Here is a 24265-nt window from a genome sequence, read left to right as displayed (position 1 = left end):
CGATTTATGGGGCAGAGATAAGAGTTCAGGCGAAAATGCTATCTGCTCAGATGGCATTTTAGGGAGAGTTCTGTTCTCAACCTCAATACTTGCTCCATTTTTTTTTATGCAGAACGCTATCATTGGCTTTATCTTTGTTCTGCAGGAAGGTTGACGCAGCGGCCTTGTTCATAAGAAGTGAACTCGAGGAAACACGATATTACGAGGACAATGTACAAACGTTTCTATCCACTGTCTATACCATTTTAACCGCTTTTGTTTTGTAGATGTTCTACTCAACTTGCTGAATTGAAATTGATTAGTAATTCTACAAAAAAATGAAAGCCGTTTACAACCGTCCTGTAACGCCGAATTAGAGCGCAGCTCTTGAGGAGGAAGAGGGAAGGGTACAGAGGGTCACGTGTTCTCGGGGGGGGGGGGGGGGGTGGGTTCACGTAATCATGGGGTGGGGGGGGGTCGCGTGACCTGGGGGGGTGGGGTAACGTGACCTCACGGTTACGCCGACGGCGACGGCGACGCCGACGGCGCTCAACACGGAAACGGGCGCCTCAGAGCTGCGCTCTGAAAACACAGATAGAGATTTTGACAGCATATCTAAACCCTTTCTATAAAAAAAACTCGCTAGTTCTAAAAAAACACAATTTTGAACAGTAATTTTCGGTTTCTCTCAATACATTCTCGGCAACAGGCACACGCCAATCGCCTTGCGCACATACGCAGACATTGTAAGTACACACGGCCCGGAACACTCAAGACAAAAAAAAATTTAGCACCGTTGACTGCTCCATCAACATATAGACGCTTTACACACGCGCCAAATTACAGCCGCCATGGCTGACCTTCTCTTGTCTTACCGAGATGCCGAGCAACTAAAACGGTAGTTCACGATCCTCTACAAAGGCCGATGCTTAGAAAAGGACACAGTTGAATCTAATGTGGCGCGTCGATATGGAGCGCATTCGACGAAGCGAAACCACGAAGTGTCTCACGAACAGCTATCCCCGTTATATCGCTGTAAATCACAAGTTGTCGGCCGTACTGCATTCCCTTGACGACCCCTGTACAACATAGGCATCAGATGCAATTTTAAGTCAAATATTCTGCTATGTATTAAGAATCCTCGTAATAAATGTTAAATAGGTCTTCACTTGTGCGTGGTCCACGTTAAAGACCGCAAATCATAAATAACGCAGCGTGGACCAGGTTGCCGTCTACAGCAAGCACAAATAACTCCGAATGGCGCTGTACGAACACATATGTTGTACGGCACTTTTAAAATGGGGCTCGAACCTCATCTGGCATTGAAAAGGTCCACCCTAGTTGTGCAGAGCCACTGAACTCCAAAAGTAGCATTTTATTCATTAATTTATTTTGATGTTCCCAGATAAAATTAAGAAAGCCAGAAACTTAGGACGTATAATGAATTGCGGCTTCGGCTCAAATTTGTGATTTTCGCCTTGAACATCAGGAATAAGAGAACAGAGTTGCCATTTGGCCCGTGCAGAATTTATAATCGACATCCCTGATCTTCATTTCCACAGTTTCGTAGACGTTTTGGTAGGAACTCGAATAGTCTAGTTTGTGCCAGGTAATACCATGGCCCCTGTTTCTGTACGGAACATGACCTTTGAATTTACGCCCATTAAGATTGGAAAAAAGGCAACCAAAAGACGTCATCCACCAGCCACCACTAATTAGCGAATCTGAGCAAAAATGACCCGTTTCGGCTTCTTTCACGACGAGAAACCTGGTTTGGTTGTGGAACACCAGCCCGTCGTAGTCGTGGTAAGTACCTGCGCAAACACAGTGTGGACGAATCAATAACGTTGTCCACGCTAACACTATTCTGCAGGGTGTTCAAATATATTTTACACAGTTAATAAAAATAATCCGTAAAGGCTGCACTACTGCGTTTTGTGCAAGTGAGTTACACGGCCAGGGGCACATAAAGTAGGAGCCTATTCGTTGCGATTACTTGGGGAATTAACCAAAATTTGTGAATTACCTTTTAATTACTAAATATAAACATATGTTTTCAGTCAGAAAGTTGCTGAGTGTCGTAGGAAAACACTAAATCATTCGATTTTAGAAATACTTTAAGCACGTGGGAAGCGCGGGGATGTGCTTCAATTACAACCTAAGGCCCGTTCGCACTCTCGTAACAGAGTACGACCGAGAGAGACGAGAGCGGTTGAAAGCTCTTAATATTTCTTAGGACGAGAGGACACACTGGCACTCTGGCGCCATCTATGCGGTGACCCTGGAACTACATTTCAAAACAGCAAATGTTTTGCGGGATTTCCGAGATCAAATGTGCGTAATACCTATGAGAAAGGCTCGTTTATTACGTTGACATAGTTTTTCGAGCCAAGAAAGAAAGGATAATGCACGAGAGAAAGAGAAAATATGTCATACCACCAAGTTTACACTGCTACCCAATAGATGGCGTCAGTGTGTCCTTTCGTCGTAAGATGTTTCAAGGCACCCAGTTTTAAGAGCTCGCAAGAGTGTGAACGGGCCTTTATGCAACAGGCGCAAGGCTTCCCGGTGTGCAAACGCGGATGAAAAATTTACATCCACAGTTTCCTAAGTTTTTCATTGGAACCCCAAAATTTAAACGTTTACTTTCTACTCGAATTAAATTAACTATACATAGTACGTTAATTTGTTCTCTCTTAAATTACTGTACCCTGATATGGGGCACACCAACAAAAAGTAATCTAAATAAGTTGCATCTATTACAAAAGAAGGCAGTACGTGCAATTTCAGGAACTCCATTTCTTCATCCCACTAAATCACTATTTAAATCCCTAAATGTAAAACCCGTCAGGCTAATGTATGCTTACAAACTTCTGTCAACGTATCACAGGGTTCTTCAGCACAATAATGTTCATTTTATGAAACTAACTAACCTAAAACATCGCATCATCCTACGCAAGCTAGGACAAAATGAGCCCTGGATGATTCGCCCAACGCGTACAAATTACCTAAATCAGACGCCTCATTCCAGACTGTCCACCATGTTAAATAGTTTGTATAGAAAGGGTCGACATTTAGAATCCCTATCACATAGGGCATTAAAAGAACTTACTTTTCTATGCGATTTTTGAATACTGCTGATGTTTTTGTTATGAATATGATGTATTATTTTATGTACGATTTTATCATTGCTTTAATTAGTCGTGTTTCTCACTGGCCTGCGTATTTTTCGTCTATATGTTTGCATCAAATCTAGTATTGTATAAATCAGGCTTTTTGCATTGGTTTGTACTCGTCTCTGTACACTGTTGTGGTTCAAATTTTTAGTTGTTAAATTGTAATATTAACTGTATTAATGAACAAGTCTTCACCAAGAAAGTCGTAAACGTAACAATTTAACAACGTAAACGTTGTTAAATTGTGTTTAAAACTGTCGCAAAGTGCACGGGGGCTGGGACCTTTGTCAAGCTGCTCTTTAGCAGCTTTTTGTCCGAGTCCCTGCTGTCATGTAAAATGTGACAACAAATAATCTTGATTTGATTTGATTTTCACTAATAAAAAAGTTAATCAACAAATTGTTAATTGTCCGACTTATCTATTTATTTATTTATTTATTTAGATACCTTAAGGACCCCCTTGGGGGTATTACATAAGGGGTGAGTACACAGCGTAAAACAAAAGGGTAGAAAACACGCCAAAAATAACTCGCATACAAAGAGCATAAACACACAAACGTAAAAGGCAAACTATATACATATAGATGGTTCGTACAAACCTAAAGTGGGGACTCTAGCAAGCGTTTTTTTAAATTCTATCGGGTCATGAGTGATGACGACGTTCTCGGGAAGATCGTTCCAATCAATGGCAGTGCGTGAAAGAAATGAATTCTGGAAGGTGACGGTTCTTGCCTTGGGGCGCCTTACGACGTGTTGTGTTGTGTCGTTTACCCGCAGTCTTGGGGTTTTTTCAACCATGTGTTATGTCCCGTACGACGAAGCCGGTGTTCTGAAGATATGATGTATGATGACCGGAGGCACTGGCTGTAGTAAAATTTGTGGAAAAGAGATAGCCCAGCAAGTTTACGACGGACAGAAAGGACAGGAAGGTTTGCACGGATTTTAAGATTAGTTACGCTAGAAAAGGAAGAGTAATCTGAGTAGATAGAACGCACTGCACGATTCTGGAGTGATTCGAGGTTATTGATGAGATAGGCCTGGTGCGGGTCCCAGATGGCAGATGCGTACTCCAGTTTAGGACGGACAAGAGATGAGTAAGCAAGTAGCTTTAGATGTGGAGGGGCTAGCTTAAGGTTACGTTCTAAGAAGCCTAGAGCGCGATTAGCAGTGGAGATAATGGGACTGATATGAGTGGCCCAGGAAAGATCCGATGAGAGGTGGACTCCGAGATACTTATAGTAAAGGCTTTTATGCAGAGGTACGTTATTAAGTGGGTAGGAAAACACGGAGGGGTTTCCGCGAAGTGTAAATGACACGAGCTGGCATTTCTGAACGTCAAGAGACATCTGCCGTTCTTCGCACCATGCTTGAATGCATATGAAGTCATCTTGAATGAGTTGGTGGTCCGAAGGGTTAGTTACTTGGTGGTAGATGACGCAATCGTCAGCGAAAATGCGAATATGCGACGTGATTGATACGGGTAGGTCGTTAATGTATATTAGAAATAGAAGTGGTCCAAGGCCCGATCCCTGAGGAGCGCCTGAGGTAGGGTGACCACCTTCCTACCGGCGACATGCGGGACATCCTGACCCGGTGGGGGGGGGGGGGGGGGGGGGTATAAAAGGTGGACGGTATTTTGACGCCTCATTAAAGGTAATTAACCAACACGCACACTCCGAAATCTTGTGCTGTCCAAAAGCGTATTATACACCTGCGAATGGTTTTGCGACAATTAAGCTAAAATAATTTTCACTCAGTGATATATTCCTTGTTTAATTGTATTTGTAAATATTGTATTAAAGGTGTCTAAGTTGAAAACATAAATATCGACTGCAACACACCCGAACGCATGAAAACGAAATAAGAAACAATACATTTTTTTCGGCTTATTGTTTTCTGTCGATAGTTATTCTTATACTAACATGCTCCTACACAAAATTAGAACCTAATGCTGTTGCTTTTTCGATCGTTGTGAGTTGTAGGCTTTTTTTCCTTGTGTGGCCGTCTTCACTAAAAAAAAAAAAAGCATTCCAAAACAACCCTTTTGCACGACACAGTATGGTTTGCAAATAATTACAATAGTTTATTTTTCAACTTTTGGCGAGTGACTTTCACTTGCAATGTTTTGCCATCAAGGCGAGAGGCGCAACGGCGTATGCGCGTCTGTCTTCTGCAAGAATGATGGTCGCTTTCCGCAGTGCTTGTATATAAAATGGCCTACCATCGAGATTCACACGTTTATCAGCGACCTCTGCTCTTCCCCGTGGCCCGTTGTTAGGAAGCATCATAACTTGCGTAATGGATGTTGCGACAATACAAAATGCGGGACATTTTGAGGATTTGGATATTTCTTGCGGGACGCGGGACACGAGCGCTCATTGCGGGACAGTCCCGCGAGTCGCGGGACGCGTGGTCACCCTAGCCTGAGGTGACTTCGGCAATAGAGGATGATGACTGGTTAACGGTAACAAATTATGTCTATGCGTAAGAAAGCTAATGATCCAGTTCAAAATCGCGGGATCTAAGTTAAGTTGAGTAAGCTTGTATATGAGACGTCTGTAAGGGACTTTATCGAAGGCTTTAGCAAAGTCTAGAAGGATGGCGTCAGTTTGAATGTTAGAGTTGAGTTAACATGCAGGTCATGAACGAAAGACGCGAGTTGAGTTTCACAGGAGAAGTTTTTTCGGAAGCCGTGTTGGGAGGAATGGATATAGTTGCTCTCTAACAAGTGATGAATGATTTTGGAGTAGATGATATGTTACATTAGTTTACACGACACGCTTGTTAGGGAGATGGGACGGTAGTTAGAAGGGGAGCACTGGTTTCCGTTTTTGTAGATTGGGACGATCTTCCCCACCTTCCTGTCGTATGGCAGGGAACCAGTAGAAAGTGACTGTGAAAAAAGCTTTGCCAATATTACGCTAGATATATCTTTAGTATTCTTCAACACCTTTACATTTATTTCGTCAATACGCGCTGATGAAGAAATCTTAAGGGGTCGATGATTTTCACAATGCCAGCCGGTTCAAACGTGATCCCAACCATGGATGTAGGAAAGGCAGGAGAAGCCATAGAAAAAATATCATCGCACTCTTGTGTAAACACTGAACAAAAAAACATCATTGAATTTTTCTGCACATTTATCATCAGGAGCCGAAGACTCATCGTCGTTTTTAAGATTTATTACAATATCAGGTTTAGGATTTACAACTCTCCAAACATTTTTTGGGTTGCTCTGCAGCATGCATGGGAGATCAGCATTATAAAATGCTCGTTTTTGTGTTCTGATTGCACTTCTGAATTGTCTGTCGGCACTATAGAACTTATCCCAGTCCGAGTTGCACTCCGTGGTTTTGGCTTCAGGAAAGAGTCTTTTTTTTTTTTTCGTGCTTAAACGTTTCAGGGTGCCATTAAACCATGGAGCAGAAGCGCTTTCGAAAAATGTCACAGTTGGGATGTAACTTTTAGCTAGTTGTTGCATTTTAGATTTGTACATTGTCCAATCGTCGCAAATGGTCCTATGCGCAGTACTCTGGCATATCGTCATTCTAATAAAATGTGAATAAAGGTTGCGTAGACAATTGGAGCGCTTTAGCGCCATAGAGTTACGGTATTTAACTGTGTATTCACGTGCGCCAAATGTTTCAACTCATCGTTTCCATTCAGAAAAGCCGGGTGTGGTCAAGGAACTCGGGATGCTGGAAATCTAAAATAGTTTGCATACAAAAAACGGGAGCCTTCGGCTTCAAATGCATTAGAGGGTTTTAGAATAGCACACGCTAAAGCTTTGCGTACGCAAAGAATAGCGTCGTTCCCACTGCGCATGCGCCGTGCGCCAAACGTTTCACCTTATCGTTTCCAATCAGAAAAGCCGGTTGTGGTCAAGGAACTCGGGATGCTGGAAATCTAAAACAGTTTGCATACAAAAAACGGGAGCCTTCGGCTTCAAATGCATTAGAGGGTTTTAGAATAGCACACGCTAAAGCTTTGCGTACGCAAAGAATAGCGTCGTTGCCACTGCTCATGCGCCGAACGCTACCCACGTTTCGCGATTTGCGCGCGCTATTTTAGCGTGCGCTATTTTTCGGAAATTGCGCGCGTACGCAGAGTCTTTGGGCTTTTCAAGGAGCATTCGTGGAAAAAAGTTGGTTAAAGCCAAGACGAGCACAGTTACAAAAATGGCGGCTCCCAGGACCATTTCTGCGGCCGCTTTGGCGGCGTTGTGACTGCGACGTCGGCGGCATCCCCGTGACTGCGATTTTCAATGCGGGCTGGTATTGCACGCGGTTTGGAAACGATCACCGGCAACTTGTTGCTTGCGACGCGCGAACGTTTCTCGGCGAAAGTCAGCACACGAGACCTCTCTTACCTAGGGGACGCAAGCGGACATGATCGGTCGACGGCTCGCGTCGCATTCTCCTGTTTAACCAAATCTAAATGATAAAAAAAAAAAAAAACTGCTCAGACTTTACTCAACAAGATTAACAATTTAATCAAACGTTTCGTCTCCCGTCCGGGAAATTCCAATTCCAATCAATTCCAACCGCGGCCCCCTCCCCGATGTGTACGCGGACTTTTATTTATTTATTTATTTATTACATGTACCCCACAGCGCCCGTGAAGGCATTATAGTGGGGGAGGGGCAAAAAGAAGAAAAACAAAGGGCGTCACAGAACATTAAGTAAAAGCACTCAGCCTGCAGCAAGGCATAGAACAACATGAAACCAGCCCTGCGAAAATGTAATTATGTTGCTTAATGTTGCTTAAATAGGACTGTTGAAGTTTTTTCCCTCATTCCTGCTTGTAAGTTTCACTGACGATGTTTCCCGGATGGGAGACGAAACGTTTGATTAAATTGTTAATCTTGTTGAGTAAAGTCGGAGCAGTTTTTTTTTTATCATTTAAGTTACAGCATTTCGTGTGTGAAATAAAAATTGGAACTGTATCTTGGTAACGTTGCAAGCGTGAGATGCTTGGACTTTTGCATCGCGGCCAGGTCGCGGCGGAGAAACGCTATTCTAAAACTCTCTTGCATAGTGTGCGCTAACGCAAGCGCTAAATTTAACGCTAGCGTGCGCTAAACTTGCGTACGTTATTCTAAAACTCCATATTAGCTGCGCCGCTCGTACGCCTCGCCATTTACACCCTTTCGCCAAAACGGTTTAGCTTACATTAGCGTACAGATACAGACAGAGACAGACAAAGCCAGACAGAGACAGAGCCAGACCGAGACAGAGCCATACAGAGACAGAGACAGACAGAGAAAGAGACGGACAAAGAACAGGCCGAGACTAAGGTAGAAAGAAAGCTCAACGCTCAGATTTGCTCCCAAAAGAACATTCCTTTTTACTCGTGTGTTCTGCCTGATATAAAGCCTTCGAGGATTCCTAAATTTAAATTCAAGACAAATGCACATAGAAAGCATCAGATAAAAGAAATATAGGGAACACTTTGGCGAGTAAGGTTTGATTCAAATCGTCATAGCAAAACTGGTCAGATTGAAATCACGATATAGATCGTAATTCAAATCACCTTGATTTTTTTTCTCCACACTAGAAGGAAGTAATAATTACTACTCCGACTTTGTTGGATAGTATTATTAACAATCGTGTTTACTGTTGCGGCGTATGTCAGGTGAAACAGTTAGTAAAGTGGTAGTAACGGTCATGGAGGGCCACCAACTGCTGCCGTGACTACCTTCCTACTACCTTCTTTCTGAAAGTGTGCGAGTACTTGTATATTTTTATCAAACCAGGGATGTGAGGTCGCAACTGACCCGACCACCCGCATCTGGTTGTGTTTCTCGAAGAGCGTAATTAGGTTTTCTTTCAGCGAAGCCAGCTCCTGCTCAGATAAGGTGATAACATGCCACTTTTCCCGTCGCCAGTTACCAGTGATGAAAAGAAAACGAGAAAAGTCTCCGAGGCAGGCTATCAGCCGTTACTGCGAGGTGGCTACTCCGTGTGTTCAAATCCCTCGCAATGTAACTTAAACTGACCTAAGTAGCAGTAGAAGAAAGCCCTGGCTCCTCGTGCTCGTGCTCGGTCCTTTTTTTTTTTTTGTGGGTTTATAAATGATTTGCGTCTAGATAAGCCCGGGATTCAGTGCCGTCTTTTCGCCGACGACTGTGTTTTGTTTGCCAAAGAGTCATGCACTTGCGATCAATTATGTTCGGACAGTAGCCTACAATCTGTGTTTTCCTGGTGTCAAGCATGGCAGATGAATTTGAACGTAAAAAAATGCGTGCGAATGAGAGTAACACTAAAGAAGTCTCCAGTTTTGGTTTGCTATTTTATCAACTCAGTACCGTTTGAAATTGTCACTTCTTATAAATATTTGGGCATCACCATCACGTCTACTTTAAGCTGGTCTGTTCACTTAGAGAACATTATCGCAAAAGCGTCTCGTAAACTGTAGAGTCTTCGAAGGACTATGCGGCATTGTACCCCGGAAATTAAGCTTGTTGCGTACACTACTTTGATTCCTCCATTATTGGAATACGCGGACATTTTATGGGATCCGTATTCGCAGTCATTGATTGACAGACTTGAGGGAGTGCAAAAAAGGGCACTCCGATTTATATATAATGCATACGGCAGGCATACGTCTGTGTTATCCCTTTATGCGTTATCCGGATTAACCCAGTTATCGACCAGCAGAAAAGTGAAGCGTCGAAGTTTTTTGTATAAATTAATACAGGATAAGATTGGATTGAAGTTCGAAGATTATCGTGTGTACAATCTCAGTTGAGTCACACGGCAGAAGCATGACAATCTTCTTCGAGAGTTTCATTGTAGAAAATTCATTTTAACTACTCTTTCTTTCTGAGAACTGTCCGAGACTGGAATGGCCTGCCTCACAACACTACAGGCAGTGCCACCTTCGATTCATTTGTCAGCGCCTTAGATGGAGTTTTAAATCCATTTGACTAATTATTTGCCGAGTGTTACCTCTGTTTATTGGAAAGCGTTTGTACTATATCCCTTTTACTTTTTCTCAACTATGTTTTTTGAAGCCATGTATAACTAGAGCTATGCTGTTGATATGTCACATATGAACTCACATGCCTTGGCCCACAAAAGTAGGCCGGCATTATTATTCAAATAATAAATAAATAAATAAATAAATAAATAAATAACTGGGGTTACAACTAAGCACATCGAAATAATGGTTCCCCCTCCTCTACTTGCGCAGAGTAGGCCCTCAGCTTCTGTCTGCTTAGCCCCTTCCCTTTATCCAGCGCTAAGACCGACACGCTTTACACTAGTGCTACTAGAATTCACAACATCGATCCTAACTAAGCCAGTACGGTGCTAGTCGTCACTTGCTGAGGTAATGTTTAAATTTCTAAAGCCTTGTTCCTAATCTGATAAAACGACTCTTCCAAAACTTGCAGCAAGCACCGACTAACGCAACGCTGCAGGCGATGCGAGCGCAGAGCACGAGAGGAATGATGAAAGGGCCGATATTTACCATTAGGGCTCCAGAATTTGGCGTAGGTCAATCTGTACCTGTCGCTTTTTGGACCGACTTGAAATTTACCATACTGCACAATAATTGTTTCTTTATTCTCTTTTGTCAGTTTGATCCTGAGAACTTGATCGCTACTTGGATGGCTCGTGAGGGCATGAATATTGTTGGTCCCTTTAGTGGAATGTAAGAAATACATTCAGGATTAAAACACCAATACATCCTGCAAAGTAAGACTAACTCATAAATGTTTCTTGAAATTGATTATTTTATGATTGAGGTAAGGCGTAAGCTTACCCCTAACATAAGCTGCAGGAATGAGCATCACATTTTAAACCTGAAACCCAGCATATTGATGGTAAAGACTCGCTGACTTTACTGACCTGGCGTCAGTAAAGTGAATAAAGATGCCTGAATTACCATCCGTTTTAAATACAAAATCCTGCAATCGATGCAAAGTCTCGCTGAATTTATTAACTTCACTGGCCTGGCGTTGACTAGAAAGAAGCACAGGTCAAACCAATCTAAAGATAGTGCATTCAAAAGAAGAAAACAAATCTGCGGCTCAAAGGATAGCGATTCACACGTTTCTTTGATTCATGTAACTATAAATATAATTATATTCTCCCATGGCAGTGGGAGCATATAATAGTTCTATAATTATATTTCTATAAGTGTTTGTGCTCATGATCAAGATGAAGGTGCTAGTCAAACACGATATTACTTCTTCCATTTTCTGTTTAATGCAAGGAGTTTGGCTCACACTACAGTGAATACGGTTCAGACCATCGATCGTAAAGAAAATTTGGGGAAGGGGGGAAAGGGAGGAAATGTTCAGATCTCTTCATAACACGTCATGATTTCCTCCTCACGCCGAACGCGACGGGAAGTTGGGGCTTCAGCTCTATTTTTTAGGCATGTGCTGTTGTGGCTGCTTGGCGCATTGATCTGAAATGTAATGTTGACATTTGTAATCCTTGAGGCCCAATGAAGACGATTTAAGTGTTTTGTTTTATTTTTTAAACACAAAACGCCTTTAGTTTTTCTTTAAGCCAGAACGGAACCGAAGCGCCGAGTTGAGAAGACTAACCAGTCAGCGTCAAAGTGGCGCCATCATGGTGTTCGCCATGTTTCTCTGGTTGCTCTATCATCGGTAAATTAATCATAAACAGAAAAAGAAAAACCATGAGCCATTCCACTCTTTGAAGGTGGATGACCATCGGAGCTGTTTAGCACACGACGCAGACGTGACACAGAATATTGAACTAAGGTACGAAGACATTTATGCACGATCTTCATGGGTGGTGCTTGCCACCCGCCGCCACCTCTGACATTGTCGTTGCCGTTCCCGCGTTGCCCTTCGTAGGCGCGTTGCTCTTCGAAAGTCCGGACTATGCACAACTTCCCCATTACAACGAGAGAAGTCAAGTGAAATTGAAAATGGAGAACGGCGACTTGTTTTCTGGACTTTTTATATACATTCGCGTGGACGACTATCGCCGCCCCAAGGAGCCGGAAAAAACTGGACACGCGCGACGGGACCGCCACCCGGCAGAAAGTAGAACCGCGCGGCGAGACCGCCACCCCAGGAGAAGGGATGGAAACGAGGCACGCAAGCGCTCGGAACGACGACAAAGAGAGGGTTCTGCGAGTTTTAATGCGAAAGCATTAACTGTCTCATGGAGCGATCCGACGTCATCAGCTCTGAAACCGCGCCAAACGGCTCTTAAATCCTTTTCGCTAGCTCCCAGCCATGAAACCACGCGCAAAGCTAGCCACGGCACCTTTTACGCTTGGGTCCCATTGGCCGGCGCACGTCGACGAGGCTCCCAATGGCCGGACATGCAGCTTATAGGGTGGCCGGTCCTTGAAACTGACGGTGTGCGTCAGTTTCACCGACCGCCGACACGTTGGCGCGCGTTCCGTGGCTTCTGCTCGTCTCGTCGCCGACGAACATGCCGCCGCCTCAACATCCACATCGTCGGCAGTGCTTCTGCTCGTCTGGACACCGACGAAATGGCGCCGCCTCAGGCATCCACACGACAAAGGGAGCGAAGAGCGTCGGTGCGTGCTTGCGCATTCACAACTCATAAGAAGTGCTTAGCTGTACCTCGAGCTTTTGTGTTGACGCGCATGAAAATTCCACGTAACCCTAGCCATAAACAGCTTCACTGTAAAAAAAGAACTATACTCCACGACAACTTTTCTTGGCAATGCAGTGGAAGGTACAGGCCCGCGTCCCCTCTCCCATTTTCAGTGTGCGTGGGCTCTCCTCCTCTCCCCGGAAATGGAGGAAAAGGAGAGCCTGCGTACACTCAAATTGGGACAGGGGACGCGTGCTTGTACCTTCCAATGCATTGCCAAGAAAAGTTGTCGCCGAGTATAGTGACGGGCGCTTTTTGACGCTGCTCGCGATTGGTCCCATTAGCTCGTATCGCACGCTAGTTCTGGACATAAGCTGAAACGAAGTACAGAAGCACAGACTGAATCAAGATTAATATAGGGCATTGAACGCAATACATGCTTACTACAAGAATAGCTATTCATTTTTTTTCATCGTAATACGATATATTTATATGCTCCCACAGCAGATGGCGACTCATGATAGTTTTAGGATTGTTTGTATTCATGAGCAGAAGGATATGTTCGTCAAGTGAATATAATACTGGGAGCTAAGTGAATGTAATACTGGGAGCTTGTTTACAATCATAAACTTAGGTATATGAAGGCTACATCACCAGTCGTTGCTGTCATCCAACATAGAGTGAGGTGCAACGCCGCTTATAAATTCGACGAACCGACACGAAGTTAAATGTTCACTGCTCAATTTATTGGGCGAACTAACCACGTGGCGTTACCAGGTAACGTGACGCCACTGTGTCACGTGACACCTTAGTTCCTATCAACGTAATGCCCGTTCACGGGAGTTTGGCAGGCTCCTAGGCATTTTATAGTACTTGCTGGTTGCATTATGTAAGAAACAAGTGCTGCTTTCGTATATTTGTACTTGCCTATCCAGAATGAAGCCGAGGCATTTCCAAATCCATCCTCGTATTCTTCATCCGTTTTCTCGAAGAGGTTCTCTTCGTATGTTTCAGATGCGTCCCGACGTTGAATCACCTGGAAGTCGATTGAAGAGTCATCACGAAGCGAAGTTTGCCTCCAGAATCTTATGCTCCTTAGAGTGTACTTTTGGCATTTACGCCTGAAAATACTTGCTTTTCTCTCACCCGATTAGAGAAACACACAAACACTTTCGAGCTGCCTCGCAAAGGCGGTCTTGGCGCTACCCTTGCGGCCCCAAGCCAAGACCGTTAAATGCAAATTACAGGAGGACAATTAAGACCACGTACGTGTAGGAACGCGAAAGCACACGTACCGTCCTTACTCGAGTAACAGCCGCACTGTTTATGAAGAACAAATTAAGGGTTCGCGTTTCTGCGGAGCACACGGATTGCCAATCACCGCGATCGACAGCATGATTCCAGCGGTTTACAGGACAGAGATAACGTCTTCGTGCGAAGATACCATCTGTGAAGATTGCATCTGTATGAAGACTGGTGCTCTCGAACTAGTTATTTGCTGCGATATTTATGCGAAACTCCATGATTGGCTGTACATGTGCTTTGCGAGACACATGCGCGTCTAAACTGTCCGATCCGACGTGCGAACTGCCGGAACCACGTTCGGAGGCGAGGGTTTTCGTCGCACCGGAGCGTCGGACGGGGGCTCCGTTCGGCGCCGGCGTGCGACCAACTTGCCAGATATCGCCGCACCGTTGTCCGATTTTCGGAGGGCCGCAGCCAATGGCAGCACGGATGGCGCGAAGGTCATGTTGTCATGTGACTTTTGGACCGATCGGATGAGGAGGCGCTACGTGGCTCGGGGAAGCGGATGGGGCGGAGCGTCACGCGACGCGAGTCGTGGTTGTGAAGGAAACGGAGGCCATCGAGTTTTTCCGCGCGCACAAAACGAACAGCTGATTTCGCGCGCCAAAGCAAGCCGACCTTCTGGGACCAATCGATGCCGTCGAAACTCGAATATACTCCGTTCCACCTAACGATGAACAGCAGCAGACGCTACGAGCCATTCCAATGTCATGTGAGTGTCACGTGAACTTCGGGAGAGACGCAGCAATGCGCGCGGTACATAGTCACGTGATTTGTAGGCAGTGCTCGCTTCGATGGGATGGCTCCTAAGGTCCGCTCCGGTCCAACGTTGATTAAGTGATGTTGAGCAGAAAAGTAGCCTCACGGAAAATCTTCACACACGCACACTTTAATAGAATGTAATAAAATATGTTTGTTTTAAATTCAGAAAAATCAAGAAGGGCGAGGGAAGTATTTTCGTTTTCTAGGCTAGGTGGCGCGAGCCCGTAATAAATATAGCCATTATCATCCATTCATATATCCGGTAGAGGGATACCCGAAACTGGGCGGAGCTGAAGGGAGCGACGCAACGACGCGTCGGAAACCATGTGTCGCGAACCGTCCTGTGCGGCGATTCGGAGCAGCCATCTTCCCGACAGTTCGCACGCCGGATCGGACAGTTTTGACGCGCATGTGTTTCGCGATTTATTCATAAATAGTGCGGCTATTACTCGAGTAAATACGGTATGCGTAGCGTATTATACAAGATGCGCGCCCCGCTATCCTCCGCAGAGGCTTGACGGACGGGCTCTAAAAACGGCGCACCCACCGCTCTCCAGAGCGGTGCCGCGGCGCGCGGGCCGCAGCCAATCTGTCGCAGTCAATCCGACTTCATGGGATAGCTTTCGTATTAACATAATTTCTTAAGCTGATTCCTGTTTACTAGTAACAAATCAAGCTGCAGGTCAATTTTGCGTCCTGCTGGTCGCAAACCTCTAAGCCCTGCTCCGAGACTACAACGCAGCCGGTGCTCTCGAATGGTGCCTGTTATATCCCCGGCACACAGCAGTCACTCCTCGGGTCACGAGTCTAATTTCCGTGTGTAGTCGTAGCAAGCAACGACTCTTCCTTTACGTGCACTCTAAGAAAATATGGAGGAAAAGGTAGCGACGGCGCACTTTCCTCCCTTCTACTGACGCGCCCCCAAGCGGACCCGAGAAGAAGGGAGGAACGAAACGTTTTTCTCCTTCTCCAGGCGGACGGGAGAAAGCTTCCGCCCTCCCGATTCATCGACATTCGGTTTCGTTTTTCGGGCACGTCGCGCACGCTGTTTAATAAATGTAATTGAGTTAATTGAGCTTCAGCGGCAGCGAAGGCCGCCTGTAATTCCGTCTCCCAGTCCGAACGTGCAGAACATTTCGGTTGCATTGACGTTTTACCACTAATTTTATCAAACGAGCAAACGAAGCCGCTAGAAACAGCGAAGTTCCGGAGCAGTGCCAGCAGCGCTACGAACCCTGGGCTACGTTTGCCATCTCCGGGCTGCGGAAGCCACGCGGAACCATGAGGACTATGCGGAACAATGAGCCCATAGTGGATGTGTCGACGTTGACGACGCTATGGAAATCGCGGAAACTGCGTCCAAGACATTCAGGTTTTGCTGCCGGGTGCCTAGGTGCCTTCTGTGCTGAGTTCGGTTCTGTTTTCTGATGCCGAGTGCCAACCGACAGTCAACGCCATTCTGTATTTCTGCGTGTCAGCAACATATCAGCAACATCGAGATGGCCGTGTTGTGCGTTGTGAACAGAATACTGGAATTATCGCCGATGTGACCCTGTGTTCCCGTATCAGTGGTGTAACAACAAGATCAGATGACGTGAAGTATCGGGCATTCCTCCCCGACGACGATGACGTCTCGTTCCTCCCTTCTTCTCGTGTCCGCTTGGGGGCGCGTCAGTAGAAGGGAGGAAAATGCGCCGTTGCTACCTTTTTTTCTCCATTTTTACTCAGAGTGTACCTCGTGAGGTGGTTCCGATAGTCGCTATTCGCGACTTCAGCAAAACGGACGCCACCAAGCGGGAAAACCAGGAACCAGCCGGACCAGGTCGCCCCGCGCCCCTCCGCGTCTCTGGTGGCTTTCGCGGATGCGTGTTGTCGGCGCGGTGGCGAACAATGTAATTTGACGAAGGTCCGAAAATTTTTTAAAGTTTGCCTGATTGTTCATTAGTCTGGTGAAGCTTCAGTAGATTGTTTCCTTCCATCACGTGTTTGAAAGCCCGCTTACTCCACAAGACACGGTCGCGTGCTTTCGATTTCTTGGATGCGGAGGAATCACGGAAAAACGTTTTGATTTCTTGACTGTCTCGAATCACATTCAAAGTTACGACTACTTGGTGATTGATAAGTGGTCTCTTTATAAGGATGCAGAACAGTGGACTGGGGACGACAGACGGGGTGTTTCACCGGAGGGAATACTAACGTTACAGTCAAGTAAAGGGAAGGTTCGATAGCTGCTTTTCTTGAGTTTGGCTGCGTTCGATTAGCTTCAAGTCTGAGCCACCCACGCCGGTCGGTGCGTTGGCTATTCATCTTGGCTGCTTTTCGCCGAGAAAGCCTCTGGACCACAACGAAGGAGTTGGACTGATTTTGCAATTACTTGATTCCGGAAAACCTGCACGCTGCATACGATTAATGAGGAAATTGTCTGCTTTAAAAAGGTGGGGGACGCGTCTCGCAAAGTTATAAGCTGTCACGGCATTATGACCTATCGCGCCTCCAATATTTATATTATACCCCCTTCGAAGCCACTTGCAATATACGTCTACATTGTTCAGGTTGACCGGCCACAAAAAAATATTCATTTTCTCCGTCCAGGACTCAAAGTGAAGTTCAGTGCAGAGAGGTTCTGCGTAAGTCTCCGATGAAGGTTCTCTTCAGTTTGTCCGAATTCGTCTCCGTGCTACCGGCTACTACCATTTGGCTGAGTTTAAGTAGTATCTCTCTGTCTGTCAAATATAATTTTATTCAGCAGTTCACTTCATAGCTAGTAAACTAAGCTTATATTTAAACCCGAAGAATATACTAATATTAGTTTAGTGAAGCCCATAGTAAGTAATATAATACATTACCAGTATATTCATCAAAACAACTTCTCGATTGCTACTAAGACATGAATTGAAATACGAGTATCAGGTGCTTAGTGGGGCGCCGGCGGGTTAACACGTTCTTTGACTTCAGAAGCGCTTGCTTAAATTTCGTGATTTTCCTGCAGCCTGTGTTGTTGACCGAGCCACAAAAGCTCGATTTTGCGGACAGATAAGTCGCATGGTCGACGCATGTGAGTTAGCTGAAGTTTACTCTCGGTGGAACCATTTTGTAGGCATCGCCGCTTTCCTTAGCTGATTAAAACTGATTAGAGTCTATTGCCGTCTCTCCGGAGCCCATAGTTTCGGTTTTGAATGAAATCTCTGATACGAAAGTTTGATATGAAAAGAACAAAAAAACACGGGGAAAACAAAACTATGCTCTGCAAGTTTATGTGCACCGGCTACGCGTAACTGTCGCATTTTAGATACCTATAAAATTGGGCATTAAAGAAAAGAAAACCTGTTAAATTCAATGCGCCACCCGTTCAGGCGGCCCGGCCGAGCCGACGCGACCTGGACTCAGCCGCCATGTTTGTTTGGTGGTGGCGCCCCCCCATAGGGCGCTGGAGTCGCGAATTGCGGCTGCGGCTTGCGAGGTACTCTGCTTTTTTTCTTGGTTTGCAATTGCACGGTGAAATCAACGTACTATTCTAGTGTGAAGCAACATGTTTTGTTTTACTTTTGTTAAGCTAAACAGCAACAAAAAGAAACACTTGCGATTCCGAAATGGTTGCTCTGCCTCTCTTAATTACATTTTCCTTTTTCGTCAAAATAAAAAGCAACATTGCGCTTTGTCTTGTCTGTGAATACGTAAACCTCAAGTAAGTGGTGACACTTACGGTCCATCCGCCGCCATTCGTCTCCATGTCACAATACACGGTGATGTTTTTATTATCAGGTTTGATATCATATTCACCGCTCTTGGTGTGTCCTTTCATTAGCAACTGGAAACAACTTACTGTTCGGCCACCAGCTGCAAAAAAATAAAGCGTAATGTAACCGTTCCTTATCAACGTTGCAAAACTAGGGACTGTGCTAGAACCCACCAGTAGTGCGGTCAGCGATGCGACACAGGAATCGCTAGTGTCACAAACTGTCACAGTTGAAAGGGAAAAGGCACGAAAGTACAGAATGTCCCCCAAAAAAATATTTAAAGATATTTTTTTTTACCTCGAAAGTAAATTACACGTCCCCGAACGCTCATTCTCAGCCCAAAGGTGGCCCTAGAGGTCCGCACCAGATACCAAAGTTTCAGCCAGAACCAACATCCTATTCAAGATGTATAAGTAATTTTCTAAGGAAAATTGTGTCCGACGGAGCTTTCGAATGCATGGAGCTCTATGTCACCAGAAAAAGAAAGAAGGCGAAAGTGGGCACCAGCTTCATATTGAAATTTTCAGGAAATCACTTATGCCGAGCGCAAGTTCGTCTGATTCTTTTGCAGGCATTATGCTGGCGTCAAAGCGTCTAGCTCTGATTGGCTCTGGTTAATAGTGGGTAGACCACAAAGCAAGCTGTCTTCAGGTCTACCCACTGTTCCTCAATCAGAGCCAATCGAAGCTTCCCGTCCTAACATGACCACAACTTATGCAAAAGAAGCGACGAACTTGAGCTGCGCATAACGTTTGAAGAAGATATCGGTTCGGGCTGAAACTTTGGCATCTGGTGCCGACCTCTAGCGCTACCTTTTGGCAGAAAACGGGCGTTCGGCAATGTGTAGTTCATTATAGCGCTAAAAGCAACCCCGTAATTTATTTATTTTTTTCTTGGGGGGGCCCCCCCCAAAAAAAATTGTTACTTCATTTGTTACTTCCTTGCAGTTACGAAGCTAAAAGAAAAAAGCGAGTCCTAAACTCTGTTTTGCCTAAAGGGCATTCATTTACCTTTTAACTTGGTACATATTTTTCTTGAAACAGATGTCACCGAACGCAGAAATACGGGGAAAAAACATATTTTTCGATCTCTGACGTATTGGGCATAATTGATTCATTGGAGCGTTCGAGCGAAGCGGGTGGCCAACTGGCTGCGGGAAACAGAAAACGAAGCAGGAAAACATATCTGTTTCACCCGTCCAAAGAGACGAGCTGCAGTGAAGGCAATCATCTAGATTTGGGGAATAACCGCAAATATTGAACGCCATACACCTTGCCTCCGGAACTCCTCTCTATTACCTCACCATCAGCTTTCCTACGCCTTGGACCTGGCGTGGCAGGCATCAGACAGCGGCTTATGCAGATCACACGTGTAAGAAGTGTAGTTACTTTTAAGTAAATATTAATTGTATATAGATAACTCTATGCTGTATTCATTTGTAATATAAATTACTACAATATAGCCCTATCAAGCAAAGTAACTTGTCATGTAATTTAGCTATAAAGTAAACGTGATTTGTCACCCCTGCTCACGTGCAATGCTTTTGCGTCCCGCGGGCATTGTGCCGCTCCCACTCGTTCGCCCCGGACACAATGACCGCTATATTCAGCGCCACCAGGCTAAATTCCGCTCACTGCGGTCGCCTTCAGCACTTTTGCTTCCCGGGACAAAAAGAGGCGCTCGGCTGGCCGTTCCCAGCGCTGCGGAGAACCACAATCGAGCTGCCGTGGAAACAGAGCCATCGACGCTCGCGAACGCGGCGACGCACACACTGATCCGCCAGTCTTCCGCTCCGGTATTCATCTGGCCGTCGCTTGAAAGAAACACCTTCTAGGCGGAAAGAGCTCACATTACAGGCTTATTTGCATTTAGAGGGAAAAAAGTCAAAATTACATTGGATATGCAGCAAGTATAGCGAGAATACGATATATCTCAAAAGTATAGGAAAATTTATATCTCGAAGCAAACTGCGCGACACTGTTAGCTCGAACAAGTGATCCCCAAATTTTCTTCTGCCTCGCTCCTAAAATCTAAAGATTATCGTTAAAATTACTAGGACTCCGGTAAATCCTCACTGATGAATCTCACGTAACTGGTAAAGTTTTGTGCCTGACAAAGACCTTTCGAAGTTAAACTTTAAAATGAAATGTCAATCTCTTGTTCGAGCTAACTGTGCCGCCCATTGTACATTACGCCCGATGTGTTGCTACAATTAACCATAGAGCTGCTTATTCAACAACACTGTTCCTTCTACGTGGTTCAATAGAAAAAGTGGTCTCACCTTTGTGCGTATTGCAAGGGTCAAATATCGTGTAGGTTTTTCCATATTCTCTTCTTTCAGTTACTTCCGGAACTTGCTTGGGGCTGCTTTCCGTAAAGACGTTCCCGGCTACAAAGGGGAGGAAAAGGACCGCTACGAACATGTCGCGATTTTTTGTCGGCGGTTCAGAGGTTCGCATAGGTCGTAACCAACGCTATAATATGATTTCTCCCGTCTTATATAGCATGAAAATTTCCCAAGGATAAACAAGATGAACGCATGCAGCATACAACAAAGAATAAAAGAAGAAATTTCAACTTGAAAAAATTCAGTTTAATTGGGTGCATTGTGTTGAAACACAATGGAAAGTTTGAGCAGAGCACTAACGTTGACTATGCTAGACAAGGCAGAGATCCGGGTGCGTGCCAGCTGTGATTTTAAAACGCGTTTCCTCTATACTTCGTTTCAGCTTCGGTCCGAGCGCGGACGATGTTATGAGCCGAAGTGCCAATCAAACAGCGCAAAAGGCGCAGCGTCATGGTGTGCTCTCTGTGCTTGATAGGACAAGCAGGCGGAGGAACGCGCACAGGGAGGCGGTGAATACCGGCTGGTCCTATCACTGCAGAGAGTACGCCATGCCGTTGTGCCTCTTTGGCTGTTTGGTTGGCCCTTCGGCTCATAACATTGGCCGCGCTCGGACGCAAGCTGAAACGAAGTTTAGACATCTTCGGCGCTTATCAACCGGGCGATCAATGCGGAGTCACCAAGCTCTTGACGCAAGCAAAGCGTCTGATATGTTGTACAACAGACCTAGAGCGTATGCTCACAAGGCGTTTCACAGCCCAGCAGGCTCAGATGTGGAAGCGCTGAGAAGGCCATTTTTTTAAAGGCTTTCAGACCGCTTTTTTCTGACGACCGCCATGGTGATTTTTGATGTAGCTAATTTGGGGCAAAATAGCGAATCCCTTAATTTGCCGATTGGAAGTCGCCAGAATTCAAGGGGTTCGTGCCTATAGTGCTACTTTTGTTTCATGGCTGTACTTGTTTATCGTAGCTGCGCTTAAACTCTTTTTTTTTTGTAGAAGCCTATTCGAAGCACGTCAAAGGCAACCGTAACATGAACACGATCTGCTGCCAGCCGGCAACAGCGAGGTGGCGCCAGCAGAGTGAGTGCCCACGGTTATACCCTGTCTCTGCAGGACTTGCAGTCCACACTCACGTCGAATCCTTGAAGTCGAAGACTCCACCGCGCGAGACCTCCTGATGGATCCTTCAGGTTTGCGAGCCAACAAAGCGAGTGGTGGTCTGTGACCACTCAAAACGGGCTTCCGTACAGGTACGGGCAGAATTTTGTGATGGCTCAGACGACGGCAAGACATTCCTTCTCGCTCGTCGAGTAAATCGTTCCGCGTTCGACAACATCCGACGAGCGTAGGCGATCTCGCGCCCTGTACTTTCCTGTCGTTGGAACAGTACCGCGCCGAGTCCTGTATTGCTGGCGTCCGTGTGAACTTCTGTTTCGGTTGATTGGTCGAAGTGGTCAAAAATCGGTGGCGACTGGAGTCGTCTTTTTAGCTCGTGGAATTCCCGTTGTTGTTCTTCTCCCCATTCGAAGTTCACGGCGTCTTTTGCGAGGTACGTGACCGGCGCAGAAAGCTTGGCGAAATCCTGGACGAACCGCCCGTAGCTCACTCCTAGTCCCAGGAATCTTCGGACGGCGTTTTTGTCGGTGGGCGGAGGATATGCCGCGACGGCGCGAGCCTTCTCAAGATAAGGACGAACACCTTCGTTGCTCACATGGTGACTTACGAACTTCAGTTCGCCATAGGCGAACAGGCACTTCGTCGGCTTGAGGGTGAGTCCGGCGTTCCTGATTGCTTGAAGAACGACCCGAAGCCGTCGCAAGTTTTCGTCGAAGTTGACCGAGAATGCCACGAGGTCGTCGAGGTAAACGATACAGCTGTGCCATTTGAGGCTTGCCAGTGCGGTGTCCATGACACGCTGGAAAGTTGCCGGCGCCGTGCACAGTCCGAAGGGCATCACCTTGAACTCGTTCAGTCCATCGCGCGCGGCAAAGGCAGTCTTCTCTCGGTCCCGTTCGTCGACTTCGATCTAGCAGTAACCACTCTTCAGGTCCATCGACGTATCGAGATTGGCGCAGCCGGTCCAACGTGTCGTCGATGCGGGGAAGCGAATACACGTCTTTCTTCTTCAACGCGTTGAGCCGCCGGTAATCCACGCAGTGGATTACCGGCGGCTCAACGCTTTTTTACCAGCACGGATGGAGAGGCCTGAGGGCTGCTTGAAGGCTGAATGACATGGCGTTGAGCATTTGTTGCACTTGTTGATGAATGGCCTCTCTTTCCTTTGGGGAGACCCCGTACTGCGACCGATGCACAGAGAGCGCATCGTCGTTGAAACGATGCGATGTTTCGCAAATATAGTTCGGCGCACTTTCGACGTAGTTGCAAAGCAGTCGCTTAATTCGTCAAGGAGATCTCTGAGCTGTCGTTGTTCCGTGGCACTGAGCTTGGGGTTAACGTCAGGCTGCGGTGGCAGAGTACTGTACGGCTGAGATGGCGAGGGCTCGCCCGAAATAGCGGCGATTTCGGTGACGTCCCGTAGTTCCTCGACTACAGCGGCAGCTTTAGTGAGGTGCTGCGCCTCCTCTCGAAAGTTCGTCGCGAGGACCACTGTACGTCCATCCTCCAGCTCTCTTACGCCGTGTCGACGCCTATTTCTCTTCCGAGAAGCAGTTGGACGTTGCCTTCAGAAGAACTTCCCCGCCGGCGACTGCATCGGTCACGGCGGGCAAAATGACACTTGACCGCTGCGGCAAGTTCACGTGGTCCGCAACGACTGGGATAGCGGCTGAATTCGTTGTGGATTCCTCCGGAGGTAGGACGGGGTTGCGCAGCGCCGACCTGTTCTCTCCATTGTCGATCACGGCGCCGTATTCAAGCAGGTAGGTAGTCCATGCCAAGTATGACGTCTCTCGCACAGTCGTAAATGACGACGAACTTCACCGTGCAGGTTTGACCATGAATTTCAACGTGAGCAGTGCACCTCCCGGCAGGTCTGATGAGGTGCCTTCCGGTGGTTCGCATCTGCGGGTCATCCCATGGCGTCGTTACTTTCTAAAGGCGGCGAGAGAGCATCCCGCTCAAGGCTGAGTAGTCTTCCGGCGTCCACGAGAGCCGATTCGTTGTGGCCGTCGATAACAATGTTTAGGTTGTTGGGCACCGTTGCAGGAGCGTCGTTGCGGTGCGTGAAATCGAGAAAATGGGAGCGCTCCGACGTTCTTGCAGGCTCTATACTTTGGTCGTCTTCAGAGACGCCACCTCCAGGTATTGCGGCATTTAGTTTTTCTGACGAGGCAGGAGAGACAGCCTTTTTCAGCGGGGTCGTCGCGCTGGAGATGCCGAACGTCGTGGCGATGGTGAGCGGGACTCACGGCGTAGAGACGGCGCCGGGGATGGCGAATGTCGATGG

At 46.3% G+C, this 24265-nt stretch overlaps 1 protein-coding gene across 1 annotated transcript; it reads right to left on the bottom strand.

Annotated features, from left to right (window-relative positions):
- Positions 1–1416: 1416 nt before the first annotated feature.
- Positions 1417–21032, bottom strand: LOC120849275 (ficolin-2-like). Its single transcript, XM_040221464.2, has 5 exons — positions 20795–21032; positions 18480–18613; positions 13637–13745; positions 10629–10799; positions 1417–1793 (listed from the first exon to the last, which is right to left on the bottom strand). The coding sequence occupies exons 1-5, from the start codon at positions 20970–20972 to the stop codon at positions 1465–1467; spliced, it is 921 nt and encodes a 306-aa protein (XP_040077398.1). The 5' UTR covers positions 20973–21032; the 3' UTR covers positions 1417–1464.
- Positions 21033–24265: the final 3233 nt, after the last annotated feature.

Source organism: Ixodes scapularis, unplaced genomic scaffold (genome assembly GCF_016920785.2).
Source record: "Ixodes scapularis isolate PalLabHiFi unplaced genomic scaffold, ASM1692078v2 PGA_scaffold1__304_contigs__length_218370807, whole genome shotgun sequence".
NCBI classification, from domain to species: Eukaryota; Metazoa; Arthropoda; class Arachnida; order Ixodida; family Ixodidae; genus Ixodes; species Ixodes scapularis.
Note: the sequence above shows the minus strand (reverse complement) of the source record. Positions and strands in the feature narration are given on the sequence as shown.

Excerpts from the sequence above, each read along its gene's own strand:
- LOC120849275 (XM_040221464.2), bottom strand. The coding sequence starts at position 20,972 with ATGCGAACCTCTGAACCGCCGACAAAAAATCGCGACATGTTCGTAGCG. Across the intron at positions 18,614-20,794 it reads CCCTTGCAATACGCACAAAG|CTGGTGGCCGAACAGTAAGT; the intron begins GTGAGACCACTT and ends ATTTTTTTGCAG. Across the intron at positions 1,794-10,628 it reads CAAATTCTGGAGCCCTAATG|GTACTTACCACGACTACGAC; the intron begins GTAAATATCGGC and ends GTGTTTGCGCAG.